At 41.8% G+C, this 22966-nt stretch overlaps 1 protein-coding gene across 4 annotated transcripts in view; it reads left to right on the top strand.

Annotated features, from left to right (window-relative positions):
- Nucleotides 1–22966, top strand: part of WAC (WW domain containing adaptor with coiled-coil) — a 62481-nt gene that overhangs the window by 29124 nt on the left and 10391 nt on the right. For 3 of the 4 annotated variants that reach the window (XM_083188907.1, XM_083188905.1, XM_083188906.1), the window contains exons 5-11: nucleotides 1452–1567; nucleotides 2744–2838; nucleotides 4950–5261; nucleotides 15581–15823; nucleotides 19090–19212; nucleotides 19460–19608; nucleotides 20942–21066. In XM_083188907.1, coding sequence (XP_083045033.1) covers nucleotides 1452–1567; nucleotides 2744–2838; nucleotides 4950–5261; nucleotides 15581–15823; nucleotides 19090–19212; nucleotides 19460–19608; nucleotides 20942–21066 — 1163 coding nt within the window. The remainder of the gene's footprint in view (nucleotides 1–1451; nucleotides 1568–2743; nucleotides 2839–4949; nucleotides 5262–15580; nucleotides 15824–19089; nucleotides 19213–19459; nucleotides 19609–20941; nucleotides 21067–22966) is intronic. The other variant, XM_083188908.1, reaches the window with a different exon arrangement.

The following is a 22966-nucleotide window of genomic DNA, read 5'->3' as shown; positions in this document are numbered from 1 at the left end:
CTAAAGTGTTGAACTAATGACCCTTCGACCTTTTCCTGTGTCGACCCCTATATTATACCATTTTTTTAATTTTTTTTTATTGTGATCACGAGAAATGCTTTTTACATGGAGTAATAGATTCTTCTGCGCATGGGTCATGTTCATTACAAAAATGGGCCGCTGATCACGGCTGCTGCAAGGAAGTCTTTTTCTCTTGGCAGCAGTATATATGTTAAAGGTCGGTAGTGTTCCTTCTAGGAACCAAATAAGGCAGGACGCTGAAGGGGCGGAACGGGCACGCCGACGGCACTACAGGGGGCGTGCCCGGTCCGCCGACATCACTAGAGGGGGCGGAACGGGCACGCCGACGTCACTAGAGGGGGCGTGAACGGGCCCGCCGACGTCACTAGAGGGGGCGTGAACGGGCCCGCCGACGTCACTAGAGGGGGCGTGAACGGGCCCGCCGACGTCACTAGAGGGGGCGTGAACGGGCCCGCCGACGTCACTAGAGGGGGCGTGAACGGGCCCGCCGACGTCACTAGAGGGGGCGTGAACGGGCCCGCCGACGTCACTAGAGGGGGCGTGCCGTAGCCATGACCGGGCAAGCCCCCCTTCAGCGATGCGACAGCTCGGGCACTCCGGCGGGACAGACTGCAGGCTGATTTATCTGGGCGCTGCTAGAGGGGCAGGGCGCATTTTGCCCTTTAAAAATCGGGCAGGGCGCAGCGCCCCGCTAAAACAGCCTAGCGGGAACACTAGTCAGTGTTAAGAAGGAATTGCACCTCCCCATATGGGCCCAAATGGATGCGGTCGACTACTATTTGTCAACAGTTTGACATGGTGAAAAGGCTGACTCCAGCAAAAGGTTGACATGGTGAAAAGACTGATGCCAGCAAAAGGTTGACATGGTGAAAAGACTGATGCCAGCAAAAGGTTGACATGAGTTTTTCAGTTTTAATTTTCTTTGTTAATTTTTTTTTTTTCTTATAAATTTAACTATCCACGTGGACATAGAGGGAAAATATAGTAGTGTGCCCGAAGCATGGCGGGTAAAGCATGCCATGAGCAGAGATGGTACACTTTTTCGGTGTCCATGTCGACATGAAAAACATGTAGACCTTTTCAATGTCACTATTGCTTGTGTCGACCTTTTGACCAGATCAACCTAGTGCATGTCAATTTTTTTCACGTGTCGACCTTTTGACTGTCGACCAATAGTGGTTGATCTGTTGACTGTCGAGCTAATTAATGTTGACCCTATGTCCCTTACCCGGGCACAATAGACCCTATTCATCTTTATGGTAAAGTTGCGATGAGGACATAATACTATGTTTTCGTGCTCCATATGAAAAATACTATATTGCTGTCAAATGGGGATGTATAGTTTTAACTTACTACCGTTTTCAAACATTTTTTGAGAGGGTTAAAGTAAAACATTTTTGTTTATTATATATTTTTTTTATTCCTTGTAGACCTATGATCCAGCAGATGATTGGTCTGAGCATATCAGCTCTTCTGGAAAAAAGTACTATTATAACTGCAGAACAGAAGTATCCCAGTGGGAGAAACCAAAAGAGTGGCTTGAGAGGTAGGCATTTGTTTTTTGTTAAGCTAGGTTTTGTCTCATTTGACATTTTAATGTATTTGGTGGCTATTTAAAATGGCTTATAGTTTATAAGTAGTAAGTGTAATAGATTTGTGTCGCATAAGGTTAAAGGGTAACCACTCGGCTGCTAAATTTGTCATCAGTTGTCTTCATGGTGCAGTTAACTGAGAATTCTCTTTAGTACGGTCTTTGACTGTCTGACCACAAAGTACAAAACTAAGAAAAGAGAAGCTGGTGAAGGGACCCCTGGAATATGAGGGCATGGTTCGAACCAAGACTAAAAATTTGTATAAGACGCTGGTTGGTGTCACTTAAAACTGTGCACATATTGCTTTGTATTTGTATCACACAAATATCCATGCACTGCATAATACACAGGCACCATTTAATATGTAGTTTAGCTGATACATGATATACCACATAATGCTTCTGTCCATGTGTATATACAATATGTCTAACGCAGACTGTGGCACTGCCCACAGTGCCATCACAACCAGGTGGACATATTGTGTGGCAGATGTGTACTTGACCTATGGTTTCTTTTCCTGGATAACTGGCTTTGAGATAATTGTACTCTCGGCTAATATCAGCATAGTCTTAATATAATATTATGTATTTCCCTAAAAAATTGGCTTTTGTGTTTCATCAGTATTTGATTGCATTATGGTCTGATTCAGAGTTGATCACAAAAGCAAAGTCTGTCTCTAATGGACAAAACCATGCTGCACTACAGGCGGGGCAGGTGTAACGTGCGCAGAGTTAGATGTGGGTGGGTGTGTCCAAACTGAAATCTAAATGGCGGTGTTACAATACAGCAGCCAGTATTTTCCATGCACAGAAATAATATACCCCACCCAAATCTAACTCTCTGCACATGTTACATCTGCCCCACCTGCAGTGCATCATGGTTTTGTCCATTAGAGAAAGACTTTAGCTTTTTGATCCAGGCTGTATCAGTCCCTAAATGTTTGTGGAGTAGAAACTTTAGTTTATAGCTTTCCAATGAAAAGATAAATACAGATGTGACCACATGCACTTATTGGCCTTATAGTACTTTGCCCAGTTTCCAGTTTAGTTGTAGGTTTCTTGTCAGAGTTGGTTTGTCGCTGGAAGGTTTATTAGGGATTTAAATTGACTGTTGCTCCTATTTCCCTGTAGAGAACAACGCCAAAAAGAGTCCAGTAAAGTGGCGGTTAATAGTTTCCCTAAAGACAGAGACTATAGAAGAGAAGCCATGCAAGCCTCCGCTACAGGTGAGTTGTAGTCTCTCCTGGACATTTTGTGTATTTGTTGTGTGGTGTTGGTGGAATCTCTGCCGTTAACTTTAATATGGAGGCTCAGAATGTTTTATTAGAAGCACTTCTGGGTGCCTCCTGCTGCACCTGGCGGCCCCAGTGGAAATATATACTGAATTTTGATGTGAACATGTTCTGGGATGTTACTAAAACTGTTGAGAAATTTCTCTTGTGACCGTCAGAAAGGTACAAGCGTATGTTTGGATCTCAGAAAACATGGCCAGGTTTTGGGAAGGGGTATTTCTTCTTCAAGTTTTCCGCACAAGGACCTCATTTGTTCCACTGTCCCAGCTTTGTTATATAAACTTTCATGCAGTGAGAGTGGCTCGTCTGTCAATCCATGTTGGTGCTGTTGACGTTTGAGTGCTCGTCTGTGTCCTGGTTTCTTTAGCCAACAAGCTGTTTTATGGCCTAATAGATGAACTTCTGAATGAATACTTTAGTATCTGAGATAAATGGGTTTCTGACTTTTTTTTTTTTTCCTGAACTTTTTTTTGACAAGTGGCTATTTTGATTGTATTACCCTGTATGCTCATTGCATTTCGGTTTGATGTATAGCTATGTTGAATGGTACTGGACTATGCTATGGCTTCTTGCTGTTTTATAACAATAGATTATTTACATTGCATTGTGTAATGTCAACAGCATAGTCTATGAAATGTAAATCTGTAAGATTAATGCTGGTTATATTTGTCATTAGAATATAAAGGTGTTCTGATAACACTGGAATGTCAATAAAGAAGAAATCCATTTGTAAATAACAGGTTTAAAGGCCAAAACAGTCAGTCATTTATTATGTGTTTTAAGATCCAGAGGCCTTTCAGTACTGAATATTGCCATAATTCATTACCGGATTGGAAAAAAAAAAGTTTTATCTTTTTATTTTTTTAAAGCTTATGTTTACACTTTTAGACAACGGGTTTTATTCACTCCTCCAATGCACAGCAAACACACCTAAAGACACATATGTTTATGCGTGCATGTGTCCAGTAAAATTAATTTAAAATGAAGTAAATTGTAGAAACAAAAATGTATAAAACGCAAATGGTAAGTTGGTGCTACCTATACTCTGTGTTGAATAAAGTAGACCTTATCCAATGTAACCAGTATGGCGTGATACTACAAGGGGAGCAGTCACTGGACACTTATTTGTACTGCTTTCTAGCTTCTAACTACCGAATGTCAGCTCTTTCTGCCCATCAAAGCCTTAGAACAGTCAGGACCGTTAAACTTGGGAACTCTCTTCCTGAAGAAGTGGTGTCGGCAGACACTATAAATACGTTTAAAATAAGGTTGGATAAACATTTATTGGTTAAAAACATCCACGAGTACGAATAAGTAACAATCTGTCTTTAAAATATCGGAACATACTATACAACAAGGGATAAACTATTATAAACAGGTTGAACTACATGGATGCAAGTCTTTATTAAGCCTCACCTACTATGTAACAGGGTTGGGGGACCTTTTGGCCCTACAGCTGTTGTTGTACTACACATGCCAGCATGCCCTGCTACAGTTTTGCTATTTGGCCATGCTAAAATTGTAGCAGGACTTCTGGGATGCGGTGTTCAACAACAGCTGGAGGACCAAAGGTTCCCCATTCCTGAATTCTCAAAAAAAGAGCTTTTATCTACTTAGCAGAGTGCAAAAGCAATTTGGTCATAACGGATTACGTTATTTATTCTGGAATCCCAGGTCTGAGTCCAACATCCCATTGGTGTGTTAAATCAAATTTCTCTGTGACTGTGGTGACCTGTATAATATGTAAATGGTTGACTATGACCATGTGTATATAGGACCTGTGCAAAATGTTAGTATGTGCTCTTGTAGTGATCGTATAGCCTTGCATAGGATGGTGATTTTTCTCATGACATGTAGCACTACATTAAATTGGCCAGCACATCTTACCTCGTTCTTGTAATTATGTTTAGGAGCCTTTTTTTTTCTATGGAGGAACAATGGTGTTATACACAAACTCATGCACTTATAGATCATGACCTGTAATGTTATTTATTACTTAAACAGTGTTCATATTCCTTCTTTCTTCCATGACCTTCTCCAATCAGTGGATGAGAAACATTCCAATGACGCCAGCAGCATGCTTCCACAGAACATCTTGTCTCAGACAAGCCGGCACAATGATAGAGACTACAGACTCCCCAGAACAGAGACTCACAGTAGTGCGGCCCCTGCGCAGCACACAGTTAAGCCGGTGGCTCACCAGTCTGCTGCCCCAAGCACTGTTCCTTCTAGTACTCTTACAGTACAGCCTGATCACCCTCCTCCAAAGAAGTCATTTGACGCAAATGGAGCATCAGCTTTGTCAAAACTGCCTATCCCCACATCTTCCATCCCAGCACAGAAATCAGACAGAAAAGGTAATGTGTGGCTTTACCACTGACAATGCATGCTAGTCTTCCTGGAGACCAGGATAGCTCTTCGCCAAAGAGTCAATATGGAGTGCCATACTTAGTCCTAAGGCTTACAAGTACATAACGTTTGTAGGGAGGAATTAGCCACTTGGAATAGTGTCCTTTCACTCTACCCTAACTACAGCCGCTTAGTGTACGCAACTGGAAATAGTTGCGTGCTAGTGCGCATTGCTTGATTTGACAAAGGTGTAGCATACCTTCATTGGCTACCATAGTAGTAATGCAAATATTACAGAATAGGACTTCTGTTGCCAATATATTAGTTATAGGGGATGAAAATAATGGCTGCAAGATGCACGCATATTTGGTATTCTAGCGAGTCTGGCAGATCTTAGTCACTTTGCTTTAAAATTCCAAACTAATATAGATTTGCTTTTCACATGAATACTGGTTAAAAGCATTTGTCAGACTCCTTGGTTTTTCCACGATGCCTAAATCTCGCAGGCTATTACATTTCCTCCTAAGCCTGTCCTGGTCACTATTGGACATGGTTTTGTTGTCTAGGCAGTGTTGTGTTGCAGCGCAATTACCCTAAGTTAATACAATTTAGCTACAAGCGTTATAAAAGGTCTTTAAATATTGATACATTGTTTTTTCTCATGAACATTTGATTTTTTTTTTCTAAGCGGTTTTTGTGAATGCAAATAATTCACTTCACGTGATGTTACTGTATTTTTTGTTTTGCACTGAGCACTTTCCAAATGTTGGTACTGAAAGTCCTTACAGTGGGTTGTTGGGTCTACACCAACTACTAGGTCGGCGGGGTTTTTCGCTGTTTTTTTCACACAGTCGACATGGACACAGTTTCAAGTGCTTCGCTCGTGATGCTTTGGTCACGGTTGCCTCGCTGTGCTCAGCACACTATTTTATTCTCACACCACGCCCTAGTGGATGGTAGGGCATGAAATTCCACCTGTTGGCTAAACAGTGAAAATCCCCATGTCGACCTAGTGGTGTCTACCCAATGCTTGTAGACCTAGTTGGTGTAGACCTAATGACCGTATCCCTTACATTGATACTGGACGTTAAATAGTAAATGCTAAATATTGCTTTCCTCGGATGACATGGTCTCCATTAGGTTCCTGTTGTCTGGTAGTGTTTCTTGTCTATATGAAATAGTACTTTTACATTCCTTGCATCTGCCACCATCCCTGGATGCTCTCCTTGCTCCTGCAAATGTGGGCTTTACCAGAATGCCAGTGTTGGCTACTGATACCCTACTGCCAGCAGAAGCAATGAAAGGGTTGGTACTTGTGTATTATCATGGCGCCCATTGCATCGCATACCACTAATTAAGGTATGCGATGGGACCGATTTGAGGCTTTTCCCGCGCAGAGTGTACAATTTTAATATCGCGTCGCATCGCATGCCAAATGGCATGCGATGTGATTTCAATGTTAAATGCCCACCCAGACCCGATTTTTAATTGTATCCCCACCCTGATGGGTAATGAATATGTTCAATGCCCCCCCATTGTTAACGCCACCCCACTATCAACGCTAACCCGAAGCGTGCCGAGCACAGCGAGGCTGCGAGGGGCGGCAATACGCATCCTACAACCTTTTCATACTCCCACTATCCACGTCGGCGTGGAGTTGATTTTATATAGTGCGTTCGCCGCCGAGCCCGAAGCGTGGCGAGCGCACGGTCATAACTTCACAAGTATTACACGTCCCCTCGCGGGGCTCGTGGCTCGCTGCGCTCGCCACACTATATAATATCAACTCCACGCCGACGTGGATAGTGGTGATATGAAAAGGTCGTAGGACGCGTACCGCCGCCCCTCACGGGCTCGCTGCGCTAGCCACGCTTCGGGTTGGCGTTGATAGTGGGGTGGCATTAACAATGGGGGGGCTTTTAACATTGTACACCCACCCTGATGGGTAATGACTATCTAAAATCGGGTCTGGGGGGCATTTAACATAGGAATTAGGCATCTGGGTGTATGTATGACTTAAAATTGGTCGCATCGCATGCGATGCGGTTTTTAGTTGTACAATGACCTGCGATGGAAATCGGGGGTGCCGTGATAATACACAAGTACCAAAGGGTTTCCAGATTATGGCCTGTATTGGAAACCTGCTGAATCTGTACAAACAAGACTTTGTCTTTGGTTTCTGTCTGCATGTTTATCTACTTAAATTAAATAAGAATTACATCAATTTGTTGTGGTCTCCTGGATCTGCAAATATCTGGGTAAAGGCCCCCATACATTAGTCCGACTTGTCTTAAGGGCAAGTCTGACCCGATTTTCCGTGCGCTCCCTGGGAGGGCTAACATCCAGCTTGGCACTTGAAGTGATTTATTGCCTGTAAAAGGACTCCCGGGGAGCTGCCAGGTGAGTTAAAGGAAGTCTGATGCGATATCTTGCGGGTGCTAAGCACCCACGATGTGCTGCTGATGGTTGCACATACTATTTATGTGCAGCATTTCCGACCTCCGACTTGATGTGCAAGGGACGTAGCGGAGGTCATACATGTGCGGTTTGGCCCAGTAAGTTGAAAACAGGCCAAATTGCACTAGTGTATGGGGACCTTTTAAACCTCATTGTAACCTTTTCCAGGGTACAAAATGGGCAAAGATATTGATCATCACTTGATTTTTGTTTTTTAGTATAACAACATTTTTTTTGTTTTTTTGTTAACGCTTTATTATAAATGTTGCATTTTTTGGCTTGCCCAATGTGTTATCTGAAGTATCTTCTATACTTTTTATATTTGATAGTTGTAAGGTTTAATGGGTGTCCTGGCATTTTTTCCAATTTACAGAAGACACTAGTGTACTAGCAGTTATATAATCTTTCTGAGAGAGAACCCGCTGGGCACAGGTGTCTGTGTAATGCAGGACAGGCTACCAATGAGGGAGAACGTTCCTTTTTTTTTTTTTTTTTTTAGAGCTATGTTAGCAGCAAACCTTTCATGTTTGATCAGTTTCACGATCATGTTCCATGCTTGTGTACTGATGTTACCTCAATGTATAGTAAATATAGGAGATTCACCTGCTCTAACCATTTTGCTATTTAGGGGAGAATTCAATCCTGGGTTACGATTGTCGGGCTGACCCGACAGCCGTGACCCTGTCCCGTTCTTGGCTGGTTCGACTAAGAATCGGCAGGCGGGATTCAATGTCCCGCCTGCTGAACGCCGAGAAGGCGGTTTGGCTGCGAGCTATGGCCGGGAGCTCGGTAATGCATGGCCGTTCTCAGCAGAACGGGCCCGACTGCTTCTAAAGTCGGGTCTGTTCTGCCCAGATTCCTGTTCAATACTGTTGGGAAAGGCAGCATTGAATAGGGCCCTGCCTCTATTTCCCCTGTCGGGAATAGTGGCGGGGGAATTAATACCCCCATAAGTAATTTATAAAAATTGAGTGACTATTTTATTCAAACATTGAGTATAGAAAGCTCCATCCATCCAAATTAAAACCAATAAAGCTGGTCATATACCTAAAGATTTATTGTCTGATCTGGCTGGTGTCAATGAAAACCTGAATAATGTATGTCTTCAAATAAATAAATTTGGTAAGTTGCTCCCAAACGCCAAAAAACAGTCAAATGGTCAATCAGATCAATTCTTTTCTATTTCAATGAACCCTTTTATCTAAAGGACCTTTTTTTGTCTGTTTTCGCCATTTCGGTTCAAATGGTAATTTGCTCCCATATGTTACTAGATTTTTGTTCCAGCCAGCTTAGACCGTAAAGCTTTAGTCAATGTATAGGTCTAAATTGCAGGGAAGTACCTTGACTTGTGCCCCCCTTTTTTTTCGGAGCAGGGGTAATTAAGGTAACCACCCAGATCTGTCGAATGGGGCATCAAGTCTTTTTTAATGGTTTTTTTTTTTGTTTACTTTTTTAATTTCATTAAACTTCATACATTCATTGGAATGGTGTTATGCTAGAACAATATTTTATTAAAGCATCTTGTTACAAATGTTTTTGCCTTCCTGACAGAGGCCTTTTTTTCAAATCTGACATGTATCACTTAAGTGGGGATAACTTTTTTTTGCTTTTACTTATCCCAGCGATTTTGAGATTGTTTTCCCGTGACACATTGTACTTTAAATTAGTGGTAAATTTTGGTCGATACAGTTTTTTTTTTTTTGTGAAAAATACCAAAATGTCGTAAAAAAATGGAACATTTTGCTATTTGCAAAATGTAAAATTTTCTGCTTGTGAGACAAATAATCATACCACTCAAAATAGTTAATAACTAACATAGACCATATCTAAACTTTATTTTTAAATCATTATTTCAACCTCCTTTAATTTTTTTGGACACTAGGGTGCAGCAGAGTCTAAATTTTACACATCACACATTAAAATGCTGTTTTTGGCTGTTCACGTTTGAACAGCCAATCGCAGCGATCGCCCATGACGGGGGGCATCTCTGCCCCCCCTGGGCAATGAGGGAGGATGTCTGCTGTCAGGGACAGCAGACATCGTCCCTCTGTCACCGCGTCTGTAGACGCGGTGGCACTTTGAAGTCATGACGTACATGTACGTCATGTGTCGGGAAGTACATCCCGGCCATGACGTACATGTACGTCAAATGTCGGGAAGGGGTTAATGTAAAGTCTTTCTATGAATAATGTTTGTTTACATAGAACTTTGTTTCGCTATCAGAGCAGTCATTCTGAATGTCATGTGAAGTTACCACTACTACTATCATTTGTACGGGCATCCGGACGCCGGGTCGACAGGGTTTAGATCAACCATGTTATGGTCAACCACCCTTAGTTGACCAGCTTAGACTGGTAAAGATAGTTGGTGGCTGCTAGAGCGGCAGTAATGCTGATCGACGAGACCATGGTTGATGGGACTTTTTCAGGATTTTTGGTGTCCGTATACTTGGATCATTCTTTACGATCCAAGTGGACAAACTTAGACTAGTGTGCCTATTGTGAGCTATGCGAGGGGACACTGTGTGCATATACTCTGGACTTTTTCAGGATTTAGAGGTGCTGAATGTCAGTCGGCCATGGTCCCGGCGATCAGCCGCCGGTGTCTAACTAGCATTACTGCCGATCTATCGGCCGCCAACTATCTTTACACATCTAACGTCAGGTTGACTAAGGGTGGTCGACCAAACCATGGTCAATCGAAACCATGTCTAGTGTTCATTCTAGCACCCGCCATCTTTGAAAACCCATGCAGTTCCTCTTCCCTGCCTGGGGGGTCGCTGTCTGCTGTAGTGCTTCTAGCACAGTGTAGTCTGTATATCAGTGCTGATATGCAAACCAGACCTGTGCTAGAAACACCACAGCAGACAGCGACACCCCAGGCAGGGAAGAGGAACTGCATGGGTTTTCAAAGATAGCGGGTGCTAGAATGAACACTAATGTCGACCTGCTATACCACGACCGTTGATACGTGCCAGGTCAATCACTATTTTGAAAAGTAATCCTATTAGAATGTGTTGTGTTGCTAGTTTCTCCAATTACCCCCCCCCCCCTCCCCCATTGTATTTTACATGTAATTTTACTACAGGTGTTATCCCCAGAAAAAAATTCGGTACTCTTTACCTAGAACGGCGCCCGCGATCAGAATCGCCGGCGTCGGGGGTAAAAAATCGCGGGTAAATCGCGGGTACATCAAAATCGTGTACCCGCGATCACCGCGATTTTCCCATAGGGAACAATGTTAAAAAGCCTAATTGATCGCGATTTTAATGTTAAATGCCTCAATGCCCGCGATTTTCCCATAGGAATCAATGTTAAATGGGCTACAGAGCCCAAATAGACCCAATTAACCCTTAAATGTCACCCCAATTTTTTTACGCCACCCCACGATCCACGCCAACCCGAAGCGTGGCGAGCGCAGCGAGCCCGCGAGGGGCGGCGGTACGCGTCCTCCGACCTTTTCATGCCCTACTATCCACGTCGGCGTGGAGTTGAGAATAGAATAGTGTGGCGAGCGCAGCGAGCCACCGAGCCCGAAGCGTGGCGAGCGCAGCGCGCCCCGCGAGGGGACGCGGATACCTTCACAGGTAAACGCGTCCCTTCGCGGGCTTCACAGGTGTCGGCGTCGCCACGGACACCTGTGAAGTCCGCGAGGGGACGCGTATAACTGTGAAGGTATCCGCGTCCCCTCGCGGGGCTCGCCACGCTTCGGGCTCGGTGGCTCGCTGCGCTCGCCACACTATTCTATTCTCAACTCCACGCCGACGTGGATAGTAGGGCATGAAAAGGTCGGAGGACGCGTACCGCCGCCCCTCGCGGGCTCGCTGCGCTCGCCACGCTTCGGGTTGGCGTGGATCGTGGGGTGGCGTAAAAAAATTGGGGTGACATTTAACGGTTAATTGAGCCTATTTGGGATCTGTAGCCCATTTAACATTGATTCCTATGGTAAAATCGCGGGCATTGAGGCATTGAATGCAAAATCGCGATCAATCTGACTTTTTAACATTGTTCCCTATGGGAAAATCGCGGTGATCGCGGGCATCGCGTCGCGGCCGTTTATGTACTGCCCGCGATCCCGCGATCACCCCGATGGGCGCCGTTCTAAGTAAAGAGTACCAAAAATTCTACCCGAGTGGCAGCTGGAGGGGGTCTTCGCAATATAAAAGTGGGGTGCTGCATTGTCAGAGGGGCGTGTTCAGCACCGCCTATTGGCAGTCATTGCAGTTAGTATCTCAGCCCACACCACCAAACACACACTAAAAATAAAAAATAGACAGTGTGCGCAAAAAATTTACACTGTAATGCCTACTACACCGAACACACCCATTACATGCCGTGATGCTCATTACACGTTATGCCACGCTGTAATACCTATTTTACCACACCCCATAATGCCCATTACATATGCCGCACGCTGTAATGCCTATTACACGTTATGTTACATTACCTACATGCTTGATGCCAAAGGTAATTATCACTCCCTCTCCTCCTCACTATACCGGAGAGAGGGAGCTCCCGCCAGGTGAGATGCGAGACTCCGCGCTGGAGAGGGAAGTCCTGGCGAGGTAAGAGGGAGCCAAGCAGTGCAGTGGAAAAGCCTTGCGGCAGGTCAGAAGCTATTTCAAAACTTGTGCAGTCTTGCAAGCCAATCAGGAGCCACTACTGCCACTCCTGATTATTTGCAGGACTGCAAGCTACAATTGACTTGTGACTGAGCCAGCACAAGTTTTGAAACAGCTGCGGACCTGCTGTGGGAATGCCAGACGGTAGAGTGCCTGAAAAAACAGCACTGCGGAGAACACTGTACAACAGTGGTATCAAACTCATGGCCCTCCAGCTGTTGTGGAACTACACATACCAGCACGCCCTGCCACAGTTTTAGCAATCCATTATATAAAATCTGTGGCAGGGCATGCTGGGATGTGTAGTTCCACAACAGCTGGAGGGCCATGAGTTTGACATCCCTGCTGTACAATATGTTCACGTGTAAATATTTAGCTGATATTAGATTAAAACATTTTTGAGATGGTGATTACATTTCTGCTGGGTGACTATACCAATAGGTGCCTGACGGAGCAATTTTGTTTCTCCATTCAGGTAACTATTAGTATTGATCTACTTAAAATGACCAGGTTTAGTTGTGCAAGTTGGCTAAACCTGTGAAAGTGGTTAGGGCACCCAAACAATGAACTGCACACGTTTGTTTGTTCTTGCATTTAAGGAGGCTGTGAAAAGAGTGGTCCCTCTTGTGGTTATAAGTGCCCAAATTGCGCAACAATTGAATTGCTTCATTGTGCCCTCATTTGTAAAGATGCCCAGCACCCATAACAATTGAATAGCTCCATAAAAGAGCAAGTTTATTTTCAAAATTTCCAGGAACAAACACTAAACAGAATTATACCGGTTCTCAAACCCTTGTTTTCTGCATAATAGGCAATAAGAACAGCATTAACCTCTTTAAAACCTATAACTGTTTTGCGAAAACTTGACACAATCCTACAGTTTCAAAAAATGTATGAATAACTTAATATGTAATATTTAAATGTAATATTTAAATATGAAACCACAAATTCTAAGTTGTTAATACCTAAAGTAATGTAAGAGTATGTAACTGTGTGTTTAGGAATGCAGCCTAAACAAGCTTATTGGGTATGTGCACCAAAAGTAAGATGGAAAAACACAAGGGGAAATAATTTTTTTTTTCCTGCAGCTGTTATTGTATTGTCTCCATTTGGGAGTGATGAGTTCTGGGAAGCCCTTTTTTTTTTTTTTTTAAGTTTGCATCCCCTTAACCACTTGGTACTCACGTCAATGTAACTGAGATATGGGTGGAAAAACACGAGGGAAATACCCCTACCTCCCATTTGGTGACGGTTTTGGAATTTGGAAAATATTTGCTATGTTTTAGAGCATAATTTTACTTCTATTTTCCTTTTATTATATTTCGTTCCTTGCCTCTGTATTTGAATGTACCTTAAGTTTTTCCAGATCATGACTGGGCTCACTCTGTATCCTGTTTAACGTCTGACCATTTGTGCTACCAACACATGTCCAAAGCTATTAAACTGTGAATTAGCCATGTCTAAATTGTTATTTCTTTCATGTTAAATTGTTACTTTCCCACAATGTTAACATGCTTTATAATTTTTTTTATATGTATATGATTGTAGGTTTATTGCAAATTCGCCTCCACAAAATGTTCCACAAGCTCAAGAAATTAAAGCTATGGTATAGTCACAGCTATATTTAAAGGCCCATACACACTATAAGATTTTCATTGCAAAAGACTTTGCCAAAATCTTTGAATGATATATCTTTCACCGCAGTGAAAATGGTGCCTGATCCTCACTGAAAAGCTGAAATTAGAATGGCTTTGTGATGCCTGTAAATTGCTTTATATAAATTCAGATGCCAGCGCATTAAATAGCGACATTGTACAATGTCACAATGCTGTGTGTGTGTGTATATACTTTAAAAAAAAAAGAAGAAAAAAGGATAAAATAAAAATCTGTTGTTGAAACATTCGGTCAGTGTGTATTTTCTTCGCCAGATACTGTACTCGCCAAATGAGTCTGCCCCCCCTTACAAATATATCAGAGCAATAACAGAGCTTGTGATATTGAAACCTCTTTCCTTCTGCATAAGTGTGTACACCAAACTTAATGGGCACCAACCAGAGCTATGCAATCGTCCATCCCTCATAACCCTAAACTCCAATTTAAGTGTCCCACAGCAGTTTGTTTTTTCCAGCCAGCTCCTAAGGCCAGTTCCATTGGGCGACTGGGCCCTGCACTGGGCAGTACTTACACAATTGCATGATGCCAGTGACGACCGCGATGTAGGATGCGTGCAACAGTATGGAATTGTACATACCTTTCCTGTTGGCCGTGCAGCACACAGGGATACGATTTGTCTGGAAATGAGATCTAAGGCCTGTAACATGCTAGTTAGGAGCTGTATGGCTGATTCTTTGGTCTGTATGTATGAAGCAGTGAAAGAAGCTGCTAGGTATTTTATAGAATGCGCGTAATGTTGCTTCCAAGTGGATTGGTTACCATGGACAACATCCTCCCTTTTTAGTTTCATCCACTTTATCACTTAATACATAGACCCCACAAACTGGAATATTAACCCCTTTTCGTATTCCGTCATTGTATATGTATATATATATATATATATATATATATATATATATATATATATATATATATATATATATATATATATATATATATATATATATATATATATATATATATATATATAATTTTTTTTTTTTTTTAATTTGCAAATATGACCATGTAGCACATAACAAAGAATACAGGAATAGCACTCAATTTATTTTTTATTTTTATAAATTCAATGTACACCTGTTTTAACTCCTACAAATAGATATGTTGTAATGAGGTTTCTTTCTATTGGGCATGTTGTATGGTAAGCGTCTGACACTGATTTTGTTCATTGTGTTGGGGTCAAATTCACCCAGTTAAAGTCTACAGTGTACCTTGTTAATATCTTGGGTAGACCGCCAGGTTGCAGCTATGGGTACTTCCCATGAACACCTATAAACAGACCTGTGGAATTGCTGCTTAGAAAACACCATAACGAACTGTGTTAGGGTCTCAAAGCAGGCCTACGGTACTGTACTTGAACTTTAATAGAAGACAAAGGTTACGTTGATATTATTTGAAAGTTAATGTGTATTTGGGTATCCGCACACAATGTCTTTTTGAAGTCTATCTAGTTTGTAAAATTTGTTTTCATGAAAAAAAAAATATCAAACACCTTTCCAATTATGTTACACATGTTTATACAGTAGTTGTCGTACCCCCCTCCCCTGATCTCTAAATTAAGTTTGTTCTTGCTTTCAGAATCGTCATCTACTGATAAACCATCCTGTACAACTCCCTCCACGTCATCTGCTCCTGGCCTAATCCCATCTTCTGCTCCTCCCTCTTCCTCCTCCTCATCTACAGTCCCTGTGTCACCGGTGCCACAATCGCCTATTCCTCAAATACTGCAGGACCCCAATCTCCTGCGACAGCTGCTTCCTGCCTTGCAAGCCACTCTGCAGATTAACAATTCTAATGTGGATATCTCCAAAATTAATGAAGGTATAGCATTCATTTCTTTCTCAAAATGTTAAGCGCTGACTCTATTGATTTTGTATAATACAGATGTTGCCATGCTTATTTCTCATACATATGGCGGTTGGCCTGACAGAGGAAGAGTGGCGGAGCGTTGCGCAATCTGGCTAGTGTGGCATATGGCAGTGCCGGGAGTGTAATGCTTTTGTTTAACCACCAGATGTGTGTCTTGGAAATCAGCAATGCGCATGAATGAGGTCTCCAATGATGTACAGTAATATAGTCCAAGAACTTCTTTACCATTATGTAAATACAGTATACTAGGTAGTCAATCATTCTCGGCCCACCACCGTGTTGTACAGTAATTCTGCTCCATAGATGCTCATTCAGGCCCAGTGGGGAAATGTATGCCAAGTTTAGCTCTGTAAGAGTGTTCTGTACCGATAACCAGCAACAAGGCGGTACCTGAGTTGCTTAACCTTATTCTAGACTGGTTGACCAACCTGTCAGTTGGTGTTGCCAGCTAAACACTTAAGATAAACCTCTTTTATACAGACTGTTCTTACCAGTGCTACTGGCAGTTGGTCTATAAACAATGATTTGCATTTGTTTTCAGAATTACCTTCTATTCCATAACAAAACCAAACAGTCATTCTGTAGTACTGGCTAATCGGTTAATGGGTGAGCCTTAGGTAGCATGTAGGCAGCTTGGTCTGGACAGGTTTTACAGTTAATGCATATGATACATTTTAAACCAGTTCTTCTCACTCCCAAGAACCCTGGATACAGGCTGACTGTGATCTATTTATACGTGAGCATCTAGATTCTGTTCCAAGATTGAGACACTTAACAAAGAGGATGTGTTTTTTCCACATTTTTAATTGGTGTGAATTTATTTTTGAGAAATATGAATGAAATTAATGTATTTTAACAGCCTTTTCCAGCTGTTAGAAATAGTATAGTATTCCTTTCCTTCAACAGCTATATGAAACGCCTTTTTTATACTATTACTTTTTGATATTTGATGGGTGTATAATCTGGGTCAGGTGATTTGAGCGGATATGGTATAGCTTACCAACAGTCGGGATTCTGACTGTCAGGAGACCCAAGGGAAAACAGCCCATGTAAATCTGGATACCAACTGTTGGGCTCCTGAGATTACGATCTCTGAGAAACTAGTGTCGGAGTCCCCACTGTTGGGGATCAGCTAAAGCATGACTGTCTGGTACTACCCGCACTGGAAATCCTTTAAAGCTGCCTATCCTCCTAATATAACAGCCTGCTGCAGAAGAAGGGGTGCTTGTGGTGGTGTTCCTGCGTTATTACACGTATATTTTTCAGCCTTCCCCCAACCCCCATGATCCTGTTGGAAAGACGTATTTCCATGCTTGAACAGATGATTAATTCCCACGGTCTGAGACACTAAAGTCACCTGTGTTTAAGCATGGATATCCTTTGATTGTACCAAGATGAGATATTGTCAGTTTGCTAGAATGGAGGATATGTGGCGCAGTGTAGCCAGCTATGGATGCCTTAAGAGTAATGTTTGGAAAATCCTGCACAGGCTGGCTGTTTTGTCCAAGCTTTGCTCAGGTAGCAATGTCAGATGTTTAGGGGGGAATTCATTGGAAAATGTAAATAAAAAGCAGCAGTATTCGGTAGAAGGACCATCATTGGGATTTGCATCCCCTCTCCCTCCGTAGCAGTGTAATTTTTACACTCGTCGTGGGGGTTTTTAGCGCTGAAAATCGTGCTACCTTTCTTTTTAATTGGGCGTAGCAGGTCTCATTAGCATGAGAACTGCGAGCCTGGTATGCTAGGTTTCTTACATCGCAAAACATTTTCTCCCAATTGTATTCCCCTATTAGACTGCGTCAGGTGAAGAAACCGCTTGGGTTTTCTTTTTGGTTTGTTTTAAATGTAGGAAAGTACTGACATCTATAGATTTTGAGTTTGTAAAAAAGATTTCCTTAGCTTTCTCATATAACACCAATAATAGCAGGGATTGGTGACTGCATAGACCGCATTGACTAGCGATAACTGAAAGCAGACATTACTGCTTTCATCCACAGCTGTCCATCACCAATTGCCATAACCGAGCGCCATCCCCTGCTGTTTAGAGGAGGCGATTGCTCTCATACTGCCAGTGTACTCTGGTTTATCCAGCAGTTTTATAGTAGGGTATTCCAACATGTTAAATACCCCTGCAGTAGATCTAAAGCCACCATGATGACTCCCCTGCTCTATAATGTCCTACACTAACAAATGATTGGCTTATTATTGTGGGGCTGTCTGTAGTTGCAGCTTGGCTTCCCCAACTGATGTAAGGAAAGGTTTCAACACTAACCATGCCCAATTTACCGGTCCTTGCTGTAAAAAAAACAAATGTAAAACCATAAATCTGCTTCTGTAAGGATCAAAGCTAAACTGTTTCACCAGTGCTAACTGTAACAAAGATGGTTACCTCTTACTATGGTGTCGAAATGTTTGTCATTTTCCCCAATAAGTGCCTGATCGCTTCGCTGTGGTTGTTAATTTTGTTTTTCTGGGTAATGTCCATACCTACCTTTTTTTATTTATTTTTTATATTTATCACTGCAAATCCTTGTTGCTTTTTCACATTTGACAGTTTTAAATGAAATTCCTTATTGTATTCATATTACTAGAAATGTTCGTGCACAAACATCTGTATGTAATGCTTGCTTGGTGGTTTGCTGCCATCTTGTGGCCATATTGTTTCAGTTATTGCTGTGAATATAAAGTATCTATCTGCCCATCGTACAGTCCATGATATTGATTTTTCATGACCTAATGTTGATCATCCCCATATTCATAACAATCGCTTATAAATAAAATGATACTTTATTAGGTATTTAGAGATTTTGGCTTCTACGGATGTGTTTGGATTCCCCAAGCTTTGGCTTTTCAGGGCTGTGCTGGCGAAAAAACACACCTGTCACTGAACCTTTTTATTTTTTACAGTAGATGTAATTTGATATCCCATGAAAAAATCTTTTAAACAATGGAACAGAACATTCACTTCCGATGTTTAATCGCACGGAATTGGTTATCCCTCTATATATTTAAGCACAATGAAGTATGAGATTTCTATAAATAACATTCCAATACAGCGGTTCCTTCAATGAAATGCTTTTACAGCAGATAAGAGCCACTCGGACCATTTAGTCTGCCCCTTAAATGGATATGCTTCCAGATAAATAATTGAGAGAGAGAGATGTATAACTATTTTCCATCTATATTCCCAAATGACTAACTGAATGTATTTGCATCAGTTCTTACAGCTGCTGTGACACAAGCTTCTTTACAGTCTATACTTCACAAGATCATTACTGCTGGGCCCTCTGCTTTCAACATTACGTCTTTAATCTCCCAAGTTGCTCAGCTGTCTGCACAAGGTGAGTGATGTCTGCCAGTCACCCTGCAATGTGTGATGAAATGCACTAACATTATTTTAATCAACAGATTTTAATTGTTCTATACTTTATTTGTAGATAGTTTTGTGCATAGTGCTGTTCTGACTTCATTTTGACAGGTTACTTTATGGATGACATTGCAAAATGTAAAGCTAATCAGGAAAACGCTGTTTCCCCTCCCTTCCCCCTTACTGAATTAATAAAAGTTGTTTTTTTATTTCTTTTTCAGCAACACAATCTAATCAGTCTCCTATGTCTCTGACATCGGATGCCTCATCCCCAAGATCATATGTGTCTCCCCGGATCAGCACACCACAGACTAATACCGTTCCTCACAAACCCTTGCTAAACGCAACACCCATAACTTCACAGCCAAAGGTAATTATTGTCTTTAATGTGTGAACCACCTAAAAACAAAAGTATTTCTTTATGCTAGTGGTAATATAGCCCTGCATTGCCTGTACCCATCAGGAGATCAGGCGCAATGGGGGTGGTTTATTTGTTTCTGAATACGGCTCCCACTTGGTTGCGTGAAACTGTGCAATTCAATTATACCCCTTTTAAAACCGCTGCAAAAACCTGGGTTTTTCCCTCATTGACCGGGTCAGCGGTAGTGTAAAAGGGGTTAACCCATGTCCCTTTACACGTGATTTCTACACAGGTCCTGAATAGGATAGAACACAGGCAGGATCTGGGTAGCTATGGGGGAAGCCCAACCTCCGGACCATAGCGTCCTGCGGTCAAAATGGAGGTAGGGCGGGGGGTGCGCACAGCCTCCAATGCTGTCTACTGTACTGTAGAGACAGGGACGTCTTCCCCTCCTTTTTAACATAAATAAAATGTGTGTGTGGACAATATGTTGTATTGATATGTATTTGAGTTTGCCAGTATATCTGTCACTTCTTGCAACTGACTTAGATTGCTAAGTACAATGCACAAGGATAAATCTCAATTTTAAAGTATAATTTTTCTGCCACTTTTCTATTCTTTTGTTGTCCTACATAATAAAAATCTAATGCTGCTCATCAGCTCTGTAAGTAGAATTCAAGTGTGTGCTAACAGCCATTAGATGATGCTGGATGGAACAAGTGGAATGTTGCATCGTTTGGGCATGCACCGCTGCCAGCTCTGACATAACGCTCTTATTTCAGAAAGGCTTACTGTTTTATCTACTTTGGTGGGATTAGCCATAACTCCAGATTTGGCCCACATATTTGTACTCTTGATAGATCAGTTTCAGTTAGCCTTAACTATCATTCATAGACTTGAATAGATTGGAAAGGGTTCCAGTCAGGGTGGCCAATCCCGGGATCTGGCCCTAAAAACGCCGGGATTTGAGCTTCCAATCCCGGGATTGGCCTGCGCATGCGCAAATCTAATGTCGGGCACCACTGAGACCAGCTCAGACGCTGCACGTCTGCTCCCAAACCCCAATGTGCTGCTCTGTGGCTGCGTGACCTGATGTCAGAGGTCACGCTGCGCAGCCTTTCTGCAGCTCCATGAGTCCCGTCGTGTGGCCTCTAGTGGCGGTACTTCACCTCAAAGGGGAGAAGAGATGATTATAGATTTATATTTATTGTTGGCTGTGGTTTTCCCTCTGCACGCATATATGTTGGCTCTTTAAAAATGTAATCTGTTTTGTTTGTCTGATTCTCTTTTAACATTTCTACTTTTTAGGAACAGTTTTTCATTTTTTATTTTATTTTGATAGGCCAATACCATAGTTGGTGCTAAGCAAGGATCATCTACACAGTCCGCAGCTCAGCAGAACGTTACTGCTGACAAACCCCAAGGACATGAGCCTTCTTCCCCTCGACATCATCTTCAGCGACAAAGGCAAGCAGTTCTTGTAGTACTAGATGTTTATTTGCTGCACAAGACATCTGAGTAATTGGGGCTTATTCCGGTGGCCACTTTTTTTATTTTGAATTTATACTTTTATTGCTTGTTTTATTATTAGGACACCTTGAATGTTTGTAATTGCTGCAGTTACACAGTAATAATGTTAGTACTGTTTAAGGAAGAAGGGTAGGAACCAACCTAGGGTTGGGACCAAAAGGGCGCTTGAAATGAGTGGTCTCCTAGCAGCCGCTGAGAACAGGTTAGTTACTCCTGTAAATGGTACACAAGAAAAACAAACAAAGAGAAAGCAGCGCTGTACCTTTTTAAAAACTTTGAGAAATTGGATGATCTTTACAATAAATGTATTAATAGGGACACAAAGTATCATAAAATATTACAATTTGAGGACTGGCAGAGAGCCCAGACAAAAGATCAAAGACTATCATTTTTCGTTGCATTCATAAACTTATAGTGTTCAACAATGTGTTAAATAGTGGATCATGCCGATCATCCTCTAAAAATAACAAAAGGAGGAAAAATTATCCAACAAAGAGTGAAGCCAAAATATACCCTGATTAAGGGAATTAAAGTTGGACTACAATAAAGGGTACATGATATATGAGTATTGAGTATACAATTAAACGGCACACACAGATAATTTCTTTTAAAGCACAATTTCCTACTTTAACGCACTTCGTTTTCTTTCATTTTTTGTGAAGAGGAGGGAATATACACACCCCCCTTTTTTTAAATGAGAATATTAATAAAGGTTAATTTTTAATACAGATTATTTCTTTTAAATTTGTTGATCGGACCATAAGACAGGCCCACGAGTGCACCTGAAATCTCTAGCTTTTCTCCTTTTTTGCTTGTTATACATGTTTTGGTCATTATCTTGTGTAGGATGGACCCTTGACAAACTATGTCAGAGCTATCTTCGAGCTGGTTTGGGATGAATATGTTTTGATTTACATTGTAGAAATAATGCCACACGTTTGGTGGCCATCTCTGCAAAGTGGACTACGTCGTTTTTTTGTTGTTTTTTAAATATTTAATTGTTTAGGCTTTTATTTCAGAGTACATCATAGCCTGTGTATTTATTATTTTATTAAATTGTACTGAGCCATTTGCAAAGCATTTCTCCTCGCATGGGTTCCTTTACCAGGATGGCATAAGGCCAGAAGCAACAACTCCACATATCAAATAAATTAAGCACTGAATCACCAATGAGCATCTAAGACCATCATTAAATGAGTATAAGAAATCCCATGTCACCGTGATCTACTTTACATACTTTCTTTTCTCGCACAAGATTAAATTACAAACCAGTCGTTTTTTTAAATCTTAGGAACCTAGCCTGGAATCACAGATCAGAATGAGGAGCTGGGAGTATGCAGAGCTTTGTTTTGTGGAAGTTTAGCCACTCTTACACACCGCACATAGGGGTTATGCTGGTTGACTCGCAAGGCTGCGAATTCGCAGTCTTACAAGTCCACCAAACCCCGCCCGCTCAGGAGCCGTAACCAATCAATTTTCCAGAACCTACTGTAGCTGTGCTCAGGGTTAGTCATTACCAGTTGACATATATTTTAAATACTGCAGATGGTCTGTAAATATGGCCTTTTAGGAGACCAAGGATAGATGCGGAGAGTTATCAAAAGCTTGGAGAGTGTCAACCAATCTGCTTTTAACTGCCATTTTACTGGTTGTTTGGAAAATGACAAGATGATTGGTTGGGACATTATCCCGCTTAACATTCTCTCTTTTCATGTTTAAATCATTTTAGATTACTTTGTTTTTCATTGTCACAACAATTATGCTAATTTGACAGTTTGCCAGTTTGATCCCCCCTGCTTTAGATCAGTAAATACAACATGTGTGTATATAGTTTGAA

The sequence above is a fragment of the Crinia signifera genome, chromosome 5 (assembly GCF_055691185.1).
Source record: "Crinia signifera chromosome 5, ASM5569118v1, whole genome shotgun sequence".
NCBI classification, from domain to species: domain Eukaryota; kingdom Metazoa; phylum Chordata; class Amphibia; order Anura; family Myobatrachidae; genus Crinia; species Crinia signifera.
Note: the sequence above shows the minus strand (reverse complement) of the source record. Positions and strands in the feature narration are given on the sequence as shown.